This window comes from Miniopterus schreibersii (genome assembly GCF_964146895.1).
Source record: "Miniopterus schreibersii genome assembly, chromosome: 1".
In the NCBI taxonomy this organism is placed as follows: domain Eukaryota; kingdom Metazoa; phylum Chordata; class Mammalia; order Chiroptera; family Miniopteridae; genus Miniopterus; species Miniopterus schreibersii.
The window spans coordinates 59,754,823-59,772,689 of record NC_138101.1 but is presented as its reverse complement, the minus strand read 5'-3'; the positions used below and the strand labels follow the sequence as shown (position 1 = coordinate 59,772,689).

Genomic DNA, 17,867 nt, shown 5'->3' with positions numbered 1-17,867 from the left:
CACTGTCTTAAATCTAGTATATTTTTATGCCCTATTTGTACCCCCCCCCTTTTCCATGGTCCCTTTCCTCTCCTCTCTTCTATTATTCTGGATGAAGAGTTTTGTTTGTTTTTTTAAAAAAATCTTTCCATAAATCCTTTCATTAGTTTGATAATTACAGATAGTTTTTAAAAATTATTTTAATAGTCACCTTAAAAGTTGAAATCTTTGAATAATCAGAGTCTACTAATACTTTCCTCCAGATAATACAAGGGTCTTGGGACTCTTTAACACCTTTCACCTCCTCCAAGATTTATATATTCATATTGTGGTATATATTATATACATATATATTTTAAACTTCACCATAAATTGTTTTTATTTTATATATTCAATGTTCATGAAATTTATCTATGTATCTACTAGATTTTTGCTCTTTATTCTCCCATGTATCTAGGATCTTCCTTCTGGAAGGATTTTCCTTCTGACAAATACCCGTTAAAATTTCCTTTACTGAGAGTATATTGGTGGTGAACTTTCTCAGCTTTTCATCTGAAAATAACTTTATTTTGCCTTCATTTTTGAAGAGTATTTCACTGTGTTTAGAATTCTAGGTTGGTCTTATTTTCTTTCAGTACATAGATGTTGTTTCACTGTCATCTGGTTTTCATTGTTGCTGTCAAGAAGTTAGTTGTCAGTTGAAATGTTGCCCCTTTTAAAATAAGCTATTTTTTTCTTGGCTACTTTAAGATTTTTGTCATTGGTTTTTCTACAATTTCAATATGATATATCTAAATGTAGAGTTCTTTTTTTATTATGTTTTAGATTCATTTGGCTTCTCGGATCTTTGATATCTTTCATAATTTCTGGTAAATTCTCTACCAAAATTTCTTTAAATAAATCCTCTGCTCTCCACCCTCTTCGGGACTCCAAAAAATGTATATGAAAGCTGCTAATTTTATTCTCTGTTTTATGTATATTGGTCTTTTATTTCTGGATTTCCTTTCAACCTATCATCCAGTTCACTGGTTCTCTAATTCAACTACATTTAATCTGACAGGAAATCCATCCATTAAGTTCTTAATTTGGGTTGTATTTTTCAATACAGGAATTTCCAATTGTGTTTTTTTCAAATCTGCCATGTCATATTTTATAGTTTTCAGTTTCCTTCTAAAATTTTCAAACCTGCTTTTAACTCTTTGAACATAATAAGCATATCTATTCTGAGTCAATGTCTAATAATTCCAGGATCTGAAGGTTTGCTGCTGTTGCCTGTTCTTAGTTCTGGTTCTTGCTTACAATGTCATCTCCATATATGTCTAGTCCTCTTTGATTATGTGCTAGACACTATACTTGAAAAATTATTTATATGGGATGGTTTATTTACTCTAATTCACTCTTATTCCTTGGGTGTACCCCTTAAGATTTTTTTTTGCCCAAACAGTAGTAGTTTGCCAGTGTCCACACTGTTGACAGGCCTAGAACTCCAACTTTTATCCCCTTTGCTCTGCAAGTGTACATAAGTGGAGTTCAGGCTCTCAGCTGCCTTTTCCAGACTGGCATAAGAATGTGTAAGCTACAGAACCATCTTTGCCAGGATTTTCAAGTTAAAGGAACTTGGACAGTAGCTTTGGCCAATGCAGGTATTTAGTTATGAAGTAGATAATGTAGCTGACATCAGAGATATCCAAAAATCAAACTTGTATCATTAATAAAACAATTAACTAGCTGACAATTAAATGTTAGAAAAAAACCCAGAAAAAGCCTAGATGATTAAAAAAAATAATCAAGAGGTACATTTATTTTCTCACCATTTTCTGCCAAAGGAGCAAGGACTTCAAAAATCATTTCCCTCTTATCATGTTCTATTTGTTTCTTGAAGAGTTTTACCAGCTCTTCAGCAATGTTTGTACTGGCAAACTGTTCTTTACTGGACTCTGCCAAAAAAAATAAAGTTTAGTGTATGCAAACAAAATTAAACCCAGAAATTGTTTCCAATTACTTTCAATACTTGGTTATTTTATAACACTACTGACAAACACCCTTCAAATACAGAAATAATCAAATCCATTCTTTAATGCTCCCGAGAAGAAAAAATGTCTAAGGTTTTAAAGAAAATGTTATAACCCAATTATATTCAAGGCTTTAAAAAATGTTCACTAGCATTATACACAGGTAACCATAGCAACAATAAAATCACTAAGTTTTAAATTCAGTTTCAAGGCTTTTAGTCAAAGAAAAAAAAATTATTACTCAGAACAGACTGAACTTTACATGGCTGAATTAAAGGTGACTTATGATCTGATCTTTATACCATTAAAATGGTGTGTGTTTGCACTGCAGTATCCTGGCATGCCTATTATTAAAGACCAATCAATTCTTCACATATACTGGGTGTCCCCTTCATTATTGCCTCTTTCACATCTCCAACCTCTCCTCTACACTCTAAGCCTCACATAAAAAAGCAATATAAAAAAACAAACACCTTCCCTCTACTCCACTTTTCTGCAAATACCATCCATCTCTGTTCACTTTCACAAACAAGTTTCTCGATAGCATTGCTTACACACACTCTACTTTCTTAACTCACAAGCGTCCTAAACCCACTTCAAGCTAGTTTTGGCCCACATCTACTCTCTGCAGTATCCTTTGCTTGTTCCTCCTTTCCCACCAGACCTCTATAAATTCCAGTTCCTTGGGGTTTGATTCTTTGCTTTCTTACCTTTTTGGTCCTTAGTTTTACCCTAGGCAATGTAATTATTTTCCACTGTATCAAAACAGTCCTTGTATGTTAATACTTACACAACCATCTCTCTAGCCCTCTTCTGGACTCCACACTATTTATTTGACTGGTCACTGACATCTCCATTTAAATATCTCTAGCATTCAAACTCAATGTCTAAAATGGACTTCTGATATTACCCTGATTTCTATTCTTCCTCCAGACTTCCTTAACTTGGTAACTGAACACTTTTTCTATTCACCTATGTCGGTAGAAACCTGGGAGTCACTTCTCACTTGTTCTCATTCAACCCTACATACAATGGATTACCAAAGTCTACCAATCTGCCTCCAAAATACAACTGGAATCCATTTCCATTTTTCTCTAATTATCTTCTCAATTTCTTTTGCTGCATCAGATATGCTATTAATTTATCTAGAAGTTTCTTTAAAAAAAAAAAATTCTGAACAAATTCAATCTGCACTGGTTGCTCTGTTTTGGGGGTATAGCTGACATCCTGGAATTTCTCATAATAATTCTGATGACTCCTTTCTTTTCCTTCCTGTATGAGATACTCCATTATATACTTTTACCTTCACTTGTTTTGTTTTAGTGAAGGCATCCTCCTGAGAAAGCTACTATATATTGTGCATGGGAAGTAAACATTTTGAAATCTTGACTGTCTGAAAATGCTCTTTCCCACCTAGAGTCTATGCCTCTAATTTAAATTAGTCCCTGACCTCATTAATTTCTCATACTAGCAATTATCATAATTTATAACGATATGCTTATTTATTTGTAAATTCATTAAAAAAATTCCGTATCACTGACTAAACTGTAAGATCCTTGAGGGCAGGGACACTGTATATTATTTTAACTACAAAAAACACATTGTAGCCCGGCCAGCATGGCTCAGCGGTTGAGCATCAACCTATGATTCAGGAGATCAAGGTTCGATTCCGTCAGGACACATGCCCAGGATGAGGGCTCAATCCCCAGCAGGGGGTGTGCAGGAGGCAACAGATCAAAGACTCTCTCATCATTGATGTTTCTCTCTCCCTCTCTCTCTGAAATAAAAAATATATATATTTAAAAACAAAACAGGGTGTACAGTATAGTGTCCAGTACACAGCAAGTGTTCAAAGGAAATTGAATGAATGTGTGACTGAATGAACAAGTAAATTAACAGAAGAGTTAGGTTCTGTCAACATCAAATAAAAATACTGCAAATTCAACTTTAAAAGAGAAAGAAAAAACACAAATCTGCTGCTAAGTAATGCAGGCCATTTGCCAGCACAAGGAAACAAATGTACTATGATTAATACAAAAATTAAAGAACAAAATCTGTACTTATCCTGCAGGTGGATTGAGAGAAAAGGCAGCATGAAGCATGATTTGGACATTATATTTTAATTAAATGCCATGGGTCCTTAACCGGCCTTTAGCAAGCCGTTTCATTTTCTAAGGGCTTTTATCATGATAATACATGAGTTCAAATAGTCCTAATAATTTATATTACCAATAGAATGCAGTCCTTCTCCCCCATTTCTTCTCCCTAAGGAGCAAGCACATAAAGCTCTTCTAGCCAATTCATTGGTATTTATCGCCACATCTTTAAATAACATTTGTATTGTCACTTTTTGATTTTTAGTTTTAGGTATTTTTGATTGACTTTCTTCTATGAAAGGTAAAGCATCAGCTTTCTTATTTTCTCCCCATCTCTACCATATCCCTCCATAGTCTCACTCTAATTATTTTGGTTATATCAATTATTTGTATTTTAATAATACACTATTTCATTTTCCCTGGAATTATTACTTTCTCATTTGTTTAGTTTTCTAAGTTCTTATCATTAATTCAACTCCAAACTCTCCATCGGTTGTCTAATCATCTCTTACTAAGAGCATTCACTTTAGGCATTCAATCAATTTCATCTCCTATAAGGATTTCCCCAACCCTGACTCCATCAGCCTTCTGATTTTTTTCTAATCTGGACTGGTTGCTCTTTGAACATAGACCATTTGGGCCTCTCATGTGACCACATTACCAGGAATTTATGTTTTCTATTGGATATCTCGTATCCAGATTCCTATGTTGTCTTCTTTCGTAATTTAAATCCCTTGTTCTGGTGGAACATGTCTTCCAGCAGTTTGCAAAGGAAAGGTATGAAATATATCAATTTTCTGAGGTGTTCATGTTTGACACTGTCTTTATTGTAACTCCATTGTCTTCTGGCTGCCAGTGTTGTTTTGGGACATTTGATGGGTACTGATTCACAGTCTTTTGTATACAATGCTTGTAAAATGTCCTCTTCGTCCCCATTATTCTAAAATTTCATTGATATGCCACGGTCGGGGCCTATTTTCATCCATTATGCTAGGCATTTGACAGACCCTTCTAATCTAGAAAATTATGTACTTTAGATTTACGATAGTGTAACAAAATTCCATACTCGTACTACCAGGAATGTGATATGAACTTGATACTTGTGTCAATAAAAATAATACTGTGTGATTTGTTAACTCACAGGCAGTAAAGCCCACTGAAGAGAGAAAAAGTATTCTGGGGCACACATGTTCTACTTTGGTGTTGATGTATAACCTTATGCATGGGCACAAGACTCATGATATAAACTCTAAAAATCTTAGTAAATAAAGGAAGATTCTCTTTTCTCCTTTTTCCCTCCAAATGGGGAAAGGGCATTAACAGCTGGGAACAGAGTATGAAACTGGGCTGAACTAAACTGGGTGCATATCCATTTTTTAATATAGACCAGGGAGGTGGATTTAGGCCCAGGCCGTGGCATATCAAAGTGAATTTAGGTGGTCTACGAAATCTCCCAAACAAATCCTGATTCCTCAACAGAGGCAATTCATACTAAATGTTGTTTATGTTTCCATTATAAAGTTTTGACATTATCAAGGATTTTAACACAATTTCTGTTTTATTTCTACAAACTATACTGAACACAAACTCTCACATTCCGTTTTAATAATGGAAAATAATAACCTGTGAAAAGTAAATATTCTTTTATTCTTAGTCTTACTTGAATAACGGAAATAATGAAACAGTACGAAAAACAAGAAAAGCAGAAGAAAGAAGATTCGCAAATACCAGCAGATGAACCCACTGAAAAAGAATGACTTTTAAAAATTAACTGTGATAATCCCTATTCTTTTAACTTGAAGTCAAAGCAAAAGTAAAGTACTGAAATCAAGATTTTAATGAGCAGTGTGTAAGGGCATGAACTTTCAGTTAGAAAATCCAAGTTTAGATTCTGGTGCTTCTGTTTATTTACTTATAAAATGGGGGTAATTAATAGATTTGTTTTTTGCTGTAGCTATTATATTTAGCTATGACAAAATACCATTTGGTTTCACTGTCCCCATAATAAATAATTTATTATGAACATAGTTGTGCGCTAGATTCGAACTAGAAGTTGTAACTTTCTATCAAGAATCACGGGAAGGAGAGAAGAAAGGGTACTTACTATACATGATATAGAGGAAAATAAAACAAAGAGAAGAGATGGGGATGCTGGGGTTATCAGTCCTCCTCTCTGCTATGACTGGACTATTTCCAGCACTGGTCTGCTTCTGCCTGCCTTCTGATTTTCAAGGATTTCTCATAACTTTGTATATTCCATTACAAATATATTCTTATGAAAAAGTCCCCTATCATTTTTAGGGATTCTGTTAAAAGAGAAGGAAGAACCATAGTCTGATAGATTCCTTTTCACTTGACAATGTAATAAATTATGAAGTCCTTTATTTTTGCCCTGGAAATACAATTATTTGATTTTAAGGCGATCCCTCATGTAAAAATAATAAAGTCAAGGGAGATCATTTTAAATGTTCAACTCTATTAAATAATATATAAGTGTAACATTTAAACCTCAATAGATAAAATAATTAGGGAAACAAAGTAGCTCTCAATTTTAAATGATACAGTCATAAGATATAATTGGATCTACATTTCTTTAACATCGAAGCAAATATCTACCATGCCTCAAAGAAATAAACTAATATAATCTAAATGGATTTCCATGTTGTTAATATCTAAAGAAAAATTTATTTAAGTACATTAATAGGTTAATTACATTAGTGGTTCATGACTAGGACTTACCAAGTTCCGCTAAATTGCCAAATGCAACAAGACACATTTCTGTAAGAGCTGCATTTTGGCAGTGGATGCCCAGTAATTTCACTAAGGTAGGAATAACACCCATATTGATAAGCTGAGCTTGAAGGGAATCTGTAACAACAAAACAAAGAATAGTGTTTATGTACCAAACAGACATTAGTAAGAAAAACACCTCTTATTTTCTCTACTGCAAACTAAATACTATTTCAATTACAGTAAAGTAAGATTAAGTCCATTCGCATAATTGTCTTGAAAAATTTTAAGACATTAGTTCAGAAGAGTTGAGTCTTGAATCTTTTCCATTAAAAGAAATTTAGAAATAAAAATAATTCAAATAATATGTCAAACAGTATTTTTGAAAAAGCAGGGTCTTATATCTTTACAGAGCAGGCTTTAAAGATGTATAAATGATTAAACATTACCATTGGTTTTTAAATAAAAAGGTTAGACAGATAACATCTGTATTACAGGAAATCAGAGTATATGAAAAGCATTTTAAAAAGCAAGTTTTAATAAAGACCAAGAGAAGACAATTACAATTACTTAATAAAATATAGAAAGTATGTAATTCACAAAAATTATTGTTTGAGTAACTGCAGCAGAGCATTCTTCCATGACTGCTAGGATGAAAAGTAGTTTTAACAAGGAAAGAAAGGGTTACTTAAAATGTTTTTCTTTTCAAATTGTTGTTTAATAATAGTAACAATCATCTTAGCAAAGAAAGGGAAATTTGGCTTGAGAAGCAAAGAGAATGAGGTCAATATGGCTTTGTCATCACTGCTTGTCTTCATTTTCTAAGAAACTAATAGGTTTTAAAGTACTTAACATGACTTGGATTTCCATACTGGCTCTTCATCTACAACAGAATACCTATAACAAAACTGAAAGTATATAAACCAAAAGTACTGCCTTTTAGAATAAGCTAAGAAAGACATAAACACTCACATGTCTATGCAAAACACAAAGTTCCTGTTAATAACTGGTTCATCCAAAGATACAGGGATGCTTTCAAAATTTCTTTTCTTTTAAAAATTATATGCCATTTTCTAGCAAATAATTTTCTCCAATTCTATTAAGTTACCTACTGGGAATCTACAGATAAAAATCTGTTGAATACAAAACAAATTTCCCTCATAGCATGCTTCCCTTGAGTTTGCCTACTAATCTCTTTATCACTCTTTATAGTTAACCTATGGATAAGGAGGTGCTTGGGTGATCACCAGCAAAAAACATAAAGACAGGGTTGAGCTGTATCACATGCCAGCTGATTATTTGCCTGGTGGTCTCTATAGTTAATTTTTCCTGCTTTTAGAGTGAAATATGAAGAGACAGCCAACAGAGGCTGATGCCCCTGGAAACTGCTGAGTGGTTACTTACAAATATTATGTGGTACAGTTGTGGGGGCCCATCTATACTAAAAAGGGGCCTATTACCAAAACAAGAATAGAAAGCAGGCCTCAGAAAAAGGGAAGTTTACATTTAGAGTTCAAATAGTCTAAAACAATTTCAAATTTTGCAATGGAATTATTAAGTCTGTTCTAAAGAGAGAGAGAAATAAAATAATATATTCAACAAAATGATTTGGTTTTATGTTTTTGATATTCAATGTTTTTTCTAACTATACAATTCAGCAACTAATGAATGACTCACAAAAAGTATCTTACAGGCAAATTACTTGTTATAGAGTATAGTATTATACCTGTATGTTATATTGGCAGAATACCTGTATATGGTTACAGTATTTATAATGATCATGCACCAAGAAGCTTTCCAAGTTAGAAATTATTTGGATTACTTACCAGTAGATAAGAGTTCCTTATTATTGAGTCACCTCTGCAGATCCTTGTTCTTTAGCAGTATTATAAACTTTCACTTATTTATTTATTCATTTTGACTACCTCTTCAAATACGGCAGAGCTGTTGAATCATTAAATTTCAGGTATGTAAGCGTGAGCACTAGCGCATGCATTGAGTGTGAGTCAAACTCCACTATATATCTGCATATATGTAAGCATCACACAAACCCTCAGTACTGTTGGTACAAACTATAAAAACCCAACAGTCCGGGGACATCACAGGAATACATTTTACAAAGGAGATAACAGGAGAATCCACTTGGAAGATGATGTTCATGTTCTAACTTGGCATCTCTACCACTTTCGTGGACTTTTCTTTTTTTTTTTAATTCTCACTCAAGGATATTTTTTCCATTGCTTTTCAGAGAGAGTGGAAGCAGGGAGAGAGAAGAGGGAGAGAGAGAGAGGAACATTGATGTGAGAGAGACACATCAATTGGTTGCCTCCCGCATGAGCCCCGACTGGGGCCGGGGATCCGGGGATTGAGCCTGCAACCGAGGTACATGCCCTTGGCCGGAATCGAACCCAGGACCCTTCAGTCCACAGGCCAACGCTCTAACCACTGAGCAAAACTGGTAGGGCTTGGACTACTTTTACAATATTATGAGTTTTGGTTCCAAGGAAAAGAGGGACAAAAAGTTAAGAAATGTTTCAGAGTTCCATACAATCTTTGGCATACAAATTGAAGCAGTAATATTTGAAACTGTGATAGATCAGGAAAAAATGTGGCTTAGCACAATGGCATATGGTGTGAATCACCATAATTCAAAAAAATCATGTTGCTTTCATGAAGATGTTTTACTGCTACGTAGGAGCCAAATTAATTGTATACTCACATACAACACACATACCACACACAAGTATAAAGAGAAAAATGTATAGCTATCCAATGGAGAGGCTCATTTTAGAGCACTTAGGTGCTTTCTTTACTATTTAATTCTATGATGCTAACTAACATTTACACTCAAATAACTCTAAAGTCTGTTCACACCAATTGCAAGCAAAAAGACTTGAGTAATGACGGCCCAGAAGAAGAAAAAATAATTTACTCAAACAGGTTGATACAAATTTTCATTTCAAGATAAGCAGGCATCCTAGAACATGGTTCTCAAAGTGGAATCCCCAAAACCCTTTCATGGATCATAAAGTCAAAATTACTTTCATAAATTTACAAAGATTTTTGTTTGCCTTGTTCACCGTATTGACATTTACAATGATGGTGGAAACACACTGGAGGGTAAACTGCTGGGGCTTTAGTATGAAAGCAGTCAGTGGCATCAAATTTTATTAGCAGTCATTATATTCTTCACCATCACACACAGTAAAATAAATGCTATTTTTAGCATTTTTAATTTTTAAAAGCTGTTTTTCATAAAAATATTATTTATGTTAACATATAGTGGGCTTTTATTATTTTTAAATGCAGTACTAAATAATTTTAAAAACATCTCAACTTAAATTTCTACTACAGTAAAATATTGATATTACTCATATATACATATAAACAAAAGTTCTTTTAAGTTTTCAGTAATTTTTAAGTGTCTAAGAGTCCTGAGACAAAAGTTTAAGAACCAAAGAATTATCTAATTTTTATAGAAGATAGACACATATAAAAACACACACACAAAAAATAAAAAACCATGGAAAAGAGATTCTGTAATTCTATGATGTGTTTGATAATATGTGATAATAAAAAAATTAAATAAAAAACATACTAGAAATCCTAGATTTTAGTGCTCAGATACTTTGAGCAAAATTACAATAGGCACCTGAACTAATTTTGCTTATTTGAGTAGAAACTCTACTTAAGCCTAGGACAATATTCCATGACTGAGTCCATTTGCCTATTTTGGTTACAACTTAGTATGCTAGCAATAAATATTTGGGGGAGAGGGCTAAATAGGAATCCTATTTGTGTGGAACAAATTAGTATTAATTCTTTTCACTGGAAGCAAATGACTAAGTTTAATCACTTTTTTTTTATTTGCCCAAAAGGAGGTTGTGAATGGACTTCAAAGGATAGTAGCTGACACTCATGCTATTTATTATGAATGGTATCAGGAGTATGATTTTTAAGTCAAAGACTAACTGGAAGAAATTCTTAGAACCAGAAATAGTTCCCATTCTCTAGATACATTTGAGAGAGTAAGCGAATAATGCACCAATGAGACTTTTTGCATCCCTCAATGAATATCAGCAATTTCAGAGGAATGTTCATTCAGAACTCAACAGACACAATTCACGTATTGTGTTTGTGAATTCACAAAAAATGTGACCCAGACCCATACATAGCACACAGTTATGTGTAACAGTCTTTAGACAGCACGATGTCAAACATCTCAAGACATTTAAAAATTGCTCCTGACACACATCACAGACAAATACTGACCAAAATACAGAATTACACAATTACATAATATCAAGATGACACAAGCCCTACATGATCTATGGGGAGGAAGAGAAAGAAAGGCACTGAAAGGGTGCAATACAGATGCATATACAAAGAGATATAAGGCAATCAATGCATGCGCTGGTGTGAACACTTACCTACCTACATTTGAATTTCAATGGTTCCAAGTTCTTCAGGTCACACCCATGGAAACTCCAAAGAATGGAGATCTGGAGAGAAGATCTCAAGTTGAAGAACCTTTTTCCCCCTGAGTTTTAAGTTTAATGTTTAAAAACATTGGTATAGATAGATTATAGGTCCAGAAAAGTATGCCAAGAATTCCAGTAACTCAACTGATGTTGATCAATTACTAAAAAGTAAACCTTTCTTAAGAAGATTATATAGCACGTGTTCATCTTATTCCTAAGAAAAGGCCCTTACAGACAATGTTATAAAACTATTAACTTACTGGTAAGTAGGACTTAATGAATGATGAAACTTAAAATAACATACACCATTCAAAACGCACTGTCTCCACATTAGTATGTGCATATGGTATATATATTACTCATAGTATAAAAAGTGTCTGTTCTATTTACAGGTTCACAATAAAACCCCATCTACAGTTAGATGAATTATGTACAGTTGGAACAATAAAAACAAGCAAATATAAATCTTGATGAGACGTTTTAATACAAATTTGCGAAAAATCATTTCGGCATAATAAAGGCAGAAAAAAATTGCCCTTAACTAATTGCTGCGTTTACAGCTTTATTTCCAAGAAAAGATAAATTAGAAATGATATAACTGTGAAGTAAAACTTATGAGCTTAAATTAAGCAAGTTACAGATCTATTATAACACTCAAAAGTAAACTGACTTTTTAAATACAGCTACTAAGAGGATGACTCATGGTTAAAAACTTTATACACACACAAGTGCAGGTAGAAGTAAAAACTTCCTTTTCAGTGGCTTTATTACTTGAGTGTCCTTTCGTTGATTGATAAGGAATGTGAAGAGCTGTTATTCTAAACTCGTGTTGAGCATATAAAACTAAAAATGTTTACATGATTAAAATTAACTTCAAATCAATTATTTAAAAGCCTTCTTTACACAAAATGTGCATTATGTGTTTTGCACCAAGATTACCCCAGTAACTTAAGCCCCAGGTTATACATTTTAATGACAGACAGAAATTTCAAAGGAAAAAAAGAGACTCAAGATTCAGTAGAATTGAGAATACCAGAGGTTTAAAACAATACATTTACACATTCCTTGCTTTCTAAAAGTTAACAATGAAAAATATAAAAGAATTCAGAAGTTTTTTTCTGGGTTCTGAAAATGAAAGTCTCTACAAGGCAAAATTTCCCTCTTATAAAACTTCTAAGAGATAAAGGACCAAATTACGTGAGTGTAATGCAAAACAACAGCAACAAGAAAACCCCAAAGCACAAATCACAAGAGGAAGAAAAAAACGTTTCATTATTCTTAAGAGGCATACTCATTTACTCTTCTCAATCCAGTGACATCTATAGTGATTATGTCTTAACCTAGATTTTTTTTGGTCTAGACTCATTGCAGGTTATATTATTTACTACAGATGAACTCTTGTTATAATGAATACTGCTACAAAGAAAATTTCTACAGATATATCTACTCTGATTAAAGAAAACTCTGCACTTTCATCTCACAAAGAAATTGGTCTTTTAAAGGTTAAAACTAGATTTGTGTGTGTTTGTTTTAAAAGGGGGCTGCTGCCAGCTGTTTAAGCAGCTCTCACTTAGAGAAATAAATCCAGTCTCTGCTCTCATATGGCAGTGCTGAGAGAAAAGCCATATCTACAGTATGTATAAATTTAAAACTAAATTTTTGTACAGCAAATTAAGCTAAATGTCAGGTTAATTTACATTACAGCATGTATATCTTACAAACGTGTTTAATATAAAAACTGTTTTACAAAAAGATTTACTCACTGTTTTAAAAAAAGCAAATATTACTAGTTACCCTGGAACATTATTACTATGATTAAGTTTTACACTTTAAAATTACATAGAAGTTATTTAGCAACACACAAACTGTATTAAGACAGCTGCATAACTAAAGATTTCTGATTTCTAGCCAATACCCATTTTTCAAACAGTACTTAATTTAAAATTTACATAAATAAAATATAGGCATTTTGATGTTAACTGGATTTTATCTGTAGTGAGAAATCAGGATTACTAATTTTCATACAAGTCACTTTATAAATGATACATTTCTGCCTTGAGTTTCTCTCTGAATGAATATTTTAAGTGGTCTAAATTAAAGAGACTGATATTTGGCCAAAATCCATTATTTATCTCTGGCTTCACAACTTGTGTATGGTCAATACTCATATGCTTTGATACCATCATATTTCAATAGTGCAGTGATATCAATAATAAAAACAAGGCACGGCCTTTCCATTTTAGTTACTATCTAAATATTAATTTTCAAATATAAATAATCATTCCATATATAGAGAAAATCTATGTGCTTCACAGTTGAAATCCTATCAGTCAGTTGAAATGTAAAGGTATACTTATGAAATATTAAAATGTGGCAATAACTAATGATAGTGAAAATATACAAATGGAAAAAAACTAAGGAAGAATAACAGATTATTTATTCTCTTTAGAATTTACAACGTGAAAAAAAATAAATGTTAGGAGCTGTTTTTAATTTTTAGTTACTTAATTCCATTTGGGCCTTGAGTCTTTCAAGAAAAAGTCCAATTTGGGAATTTTCTACATCTTCTGATGAGTTAAAATCAGAAAGCCAACTCTGCCACCTCAAATATTCACTATGAAGAAGTATCAAAAATAATATTCAGTAACATCTATGATTCTCTAGTCCAGAGATAAAGCAAATTGAAAAAAGAAAAACATCTTAGGGAATGAGGAACCCTAAACATATTTTGTTATTCCATTGCCCTCAGTTAAAATTGGGTATCTACTCAATATCAAAATGCTGAATGCACTATCATGATCAGAAACCATCTAAAAGCTGACAATCTGAGAAAGTATTATTTCTGTAATATAATGCCAAACTTTGTATCATTAACAAAATAACTATAACAATAATTTCATATTTTTACAATAAAATTTCAGATTCTTTCATTCAGAAGTTCATTCTATAATGGCCAAAGCTGAATATTAATGTCAATACCTGACCATGTGCAATCAAACCAAAATGTGCATTTGGTATACCTCTACCACAACCCAGTTCTTAGCCTGTCCATTAAGTAACAACATTATTATAGTAATCATTTAGGAGGATTCTGATCAAAAGCTAACCTTGTCTAATTGGTCAATTTTAATCGGCAAAATTAACAGAAGGTACAAGAACAACTAACTGCTCTGACCTTCAACAAAACAATTTGTTGAAAATAACATTTACAGCAGAATTTCCTGAATGTAACCTCCTTCAAGTAAATTAATTAGCAAGCTCTAATTGGAGCTTGCTAATCAGCTTGCTAAACAGTAAAAATCCAGACAGTTTTTACAAAGAAAACATTTAGTAAATAATTGATTTTTTTTTAAACTTTTCAGCTACACGATAAAAATCATTTACACACTTTGTTTAACACACCAGAGTACTTTAATTTGACAACTTGGGCTTCAAAAGATGCAAACTTAAAAGTGCATGCCCAGTGCCTTTATAAACAGAAAACGATGAACTGAAATAGTATATTAGAAAATTAATATAATTTTTAAAAGACAATGAATAGAAAAAATAAAATTTTACATTTTGAATTTTTTTGTTTGTTTCCCTTAATGTTAGGTAAAGTGTTCTTAGTATTCAGAAAATACACGGAATTATTAGCTTATACCCATCGTAAGTAAACTTTGGGAATAATTCCTTGCTCATGCAAAGCAAATCGTTTTCTAAACATCTAACATCTAGGAAATGTAAATACCAAAACATAAGAATATACTCAGGGCCAAAATGTTTTTTAATTTTTAATCAAAACTACTCCTATATGTAATTATTCCTATAATTTCTATTCGTCCTATTTTAATTATGAAGAAAAAAATAAGCAAGCCAAGTTATTGAACTGAGTTCACTAGGAAAATGAATAATCATATGATCAAAACTGTGAAATTGTTGCTATTGGTTGAAATGAAATTAATTATATATTAAGTGAAATCAGGAGAGAAAATACTCTACAGGCCTATTTTCAACAACTGAATTTAAGTATCAGACTTATTATATAAATTCAATTATTGTATGCTCCAATAATATATCCCATGAGCTGCATTTCATAAATTGTACAGATGGTCTCCTTTTAACCACAGTTCGGTTATCATTAAGTCCACACTGCAAATAAATGTGAGAATTATCATGAGAATACCCTGGAGAGATTTCAGGAACCACACAAAAAAAACACAGTAATGGAGTTATTAAGATATTTGAGAAAAATCAGCTCTATATGTAAAAATCGTTACATACACATATACCTTACATATGATATAGGTCACATGAAGAAGCCAGTCACAGACTGTGTATATCATGTTACTCATTTTAGAAGGAAACTAGTATTTCCTTTCTTTATGGAATGTTTATTTCCTAGTTTTTCCTCTTATGGCATAGTTTTTGTAAAATAAGTAACTACAGTCGTTGCTTTAATGCTTATTATCATTGTTAATTTCGGTTAGAGTTATAACAGATTTCTTCCTGTATTTTATGTCTCTAGCATAGTTGTATTAAGAAAAAGATTAATGTCTCAATAATAGAGTTTTTGATATTTATTGATTAACAACTGTTACTTGTAATATAATAAAAATGGTGACCACCAAGAAATTCCTAACAAGGTGTTAAATCATGCTGGTGCTTTGCAAGAACTTTTAAAACATGCAATACCTGACTATTCAGACAGGGGCACTGACCTCTTCTGCTTTAGATTGTCAAATAAAAAAATGACAACAGCCAACACAACAATAGTTGTCTGGTGTGGATGAATCAAAATTATACCTATTTTATTTGTCAGATTGGCAAAAAATATATTTCTTGGTGTGCCACAGAATTTTAGTAATTAGTTTATGTGTGCCATGACATGAAACGGGTTGAAAAAATTGCTGCTTTAGACTACTGGTTTGTTTCTATTCAAATTGCAATCAACTTTCCAGTATACTTGTGCAGATTTATCAAGTTTCTGGATCACCTATGGTAACTTTTTAACCAAAGATTCAGTACTGTTACTATCAGCATGATTTCAATGCCACTTTCTGCTACTGCTATGTATATGAATAGGGAACATCAGCTAATACAGTCGGCAAGAGTTTACAAGGCTTCTAATTTATTTAATGAGAAAATGTATTCCAATAACATTTTTCTTCCAAGTTTTGAATTTGTTAATTAAAAAATTTTGGACAATACTAAGTATCCAGAAAATTCGACTAATAAATATTTTTCCAAGCTCCTACTATATGCAAAAATGATGTTATATCTGAAAACAGCTGGATATATGAACAAAATTTTCGGTCTTCACTACAATGTTTTGGCATTGGGTAACCAAAGCTCGGAAAAATAATATTCAAGAAATTAATGAGACAAAAATATCTACAGTAATAGGTTTGAGTTCCTTGTTTATAAAATAACTAAAATGTTATAGTTGTAACTAGATGAAGAAAATTTAGTACATTTCCTCAAATTGGATATCAAATTGTCAATATACTTTTTTCTAACCACAACTGTCAAATACTCAAGACTATTTTAGAGGGTCACAGAATTGAAGAGTGCTTTTTTATCACTGGAAAAACAGGCATGATTCCCCCCAAAAGGGTAAATTTGAAATTTATTGAAAAACTGAAAAATATGTTTTGTCTTATTCTATTTAAATGTGATTTTATTTATACAGTATTATTGATATGACTTTTCTGGCTAAGTAATTATAACTTTTTCTATTCAGATATTCCACACCTACCTGGGTATAAAATGTTTTAATTGCTTCACCAACAAGGATACAAAAGAATATATTCAGCTTGTAGCATATAGTCTTGAGTTCATTCAAAAGTTTGAAAACTCATGAACCGTGAGCTTTATACAGGTTTATCAAAGAATACAAAAATGCCTTTGCCAAGTACGCATTTTCATAATATATCTGTCTTGCATGTGTGTAGGAAACTTGTTTTATTCCCTATTTAATGGATTTAAAAATTGAGTATAATCAGGGTTGTCCACTATATGGACAGAAATTAATATATCCTAAGTTTCAGTCTGGTGTCAATCCACTTTTGGGACTAATAAACAATTTGAAATGTTCCTGTCGGAGAAACTATGTTGGTGCGTCTTTGTGACCATTTCTAGTACTTATCTCTGTATTTAAAAATTTTTTATCTATGGAGTTAAAGAATAACTCTCAAGTTACTGGGTCCATGGGCAGAGTTCATTTTTCTGTTAGAAAAATCACCCAATTATTCTACTCACAAAGGAGCAGAGGCTTGTATACTGAAATTCAATAGTAAATACATATAAAAAGGAACTTTGTTTATCAGTGCTAATAAAAAGGGACTCCTAAATTTCATAAAGTTTTACTGTTTTTTGTTTCAGTGACTCATCTAGGTGGATAGGATCAATACCAAATGACCTAAAGTTAGCCAAGAAGATCTAGTACTTAAGTTGGAAATTCTTTAAACACATATTTAAAAAAAATAAATAATTGACACACAAAACAAAGATGCTTAATAATTATGCAAAACAAAAAAGAATAAAGTTTAAGTTAAATAGTGTCACAAAGAAAAAGTGTCATGGGGATC

General features: G+C 32.3%; 1 protein-coding gene across 7 annotated transcripts in view; it reads right to left on the bottom strand.

Moving 5' to 3' along the window:
* RAP1GDS1 (Rap1 GTPase-GDP dissociation stimulator 1) overlaps positions 1-17,867 on the bottom strand; it is a 130,790-nt gene that overhangs the window by 32,352 nt on the left and 80,571 nt on the right. For all 7 annotated transcript variants that reach the window (XM_081138942.1, XM_081138936.1, XM_081138937.1 and 4 more), the window contains 2 exons: positions 6,827-6,955; positions 1,791-1,916 (listed from right to left, as the gene is read on the bottom strand). In XM_081138942.1, coding sequence (XP_080995068.1) covers positions 1,791-1,916; positions 6,827-6,955 — 255 coding nt within the window. The remainder of the gene's footprint in view (positions 1-1,790; positions 1,917-6,826; positions 6,956-17,867) is intronic.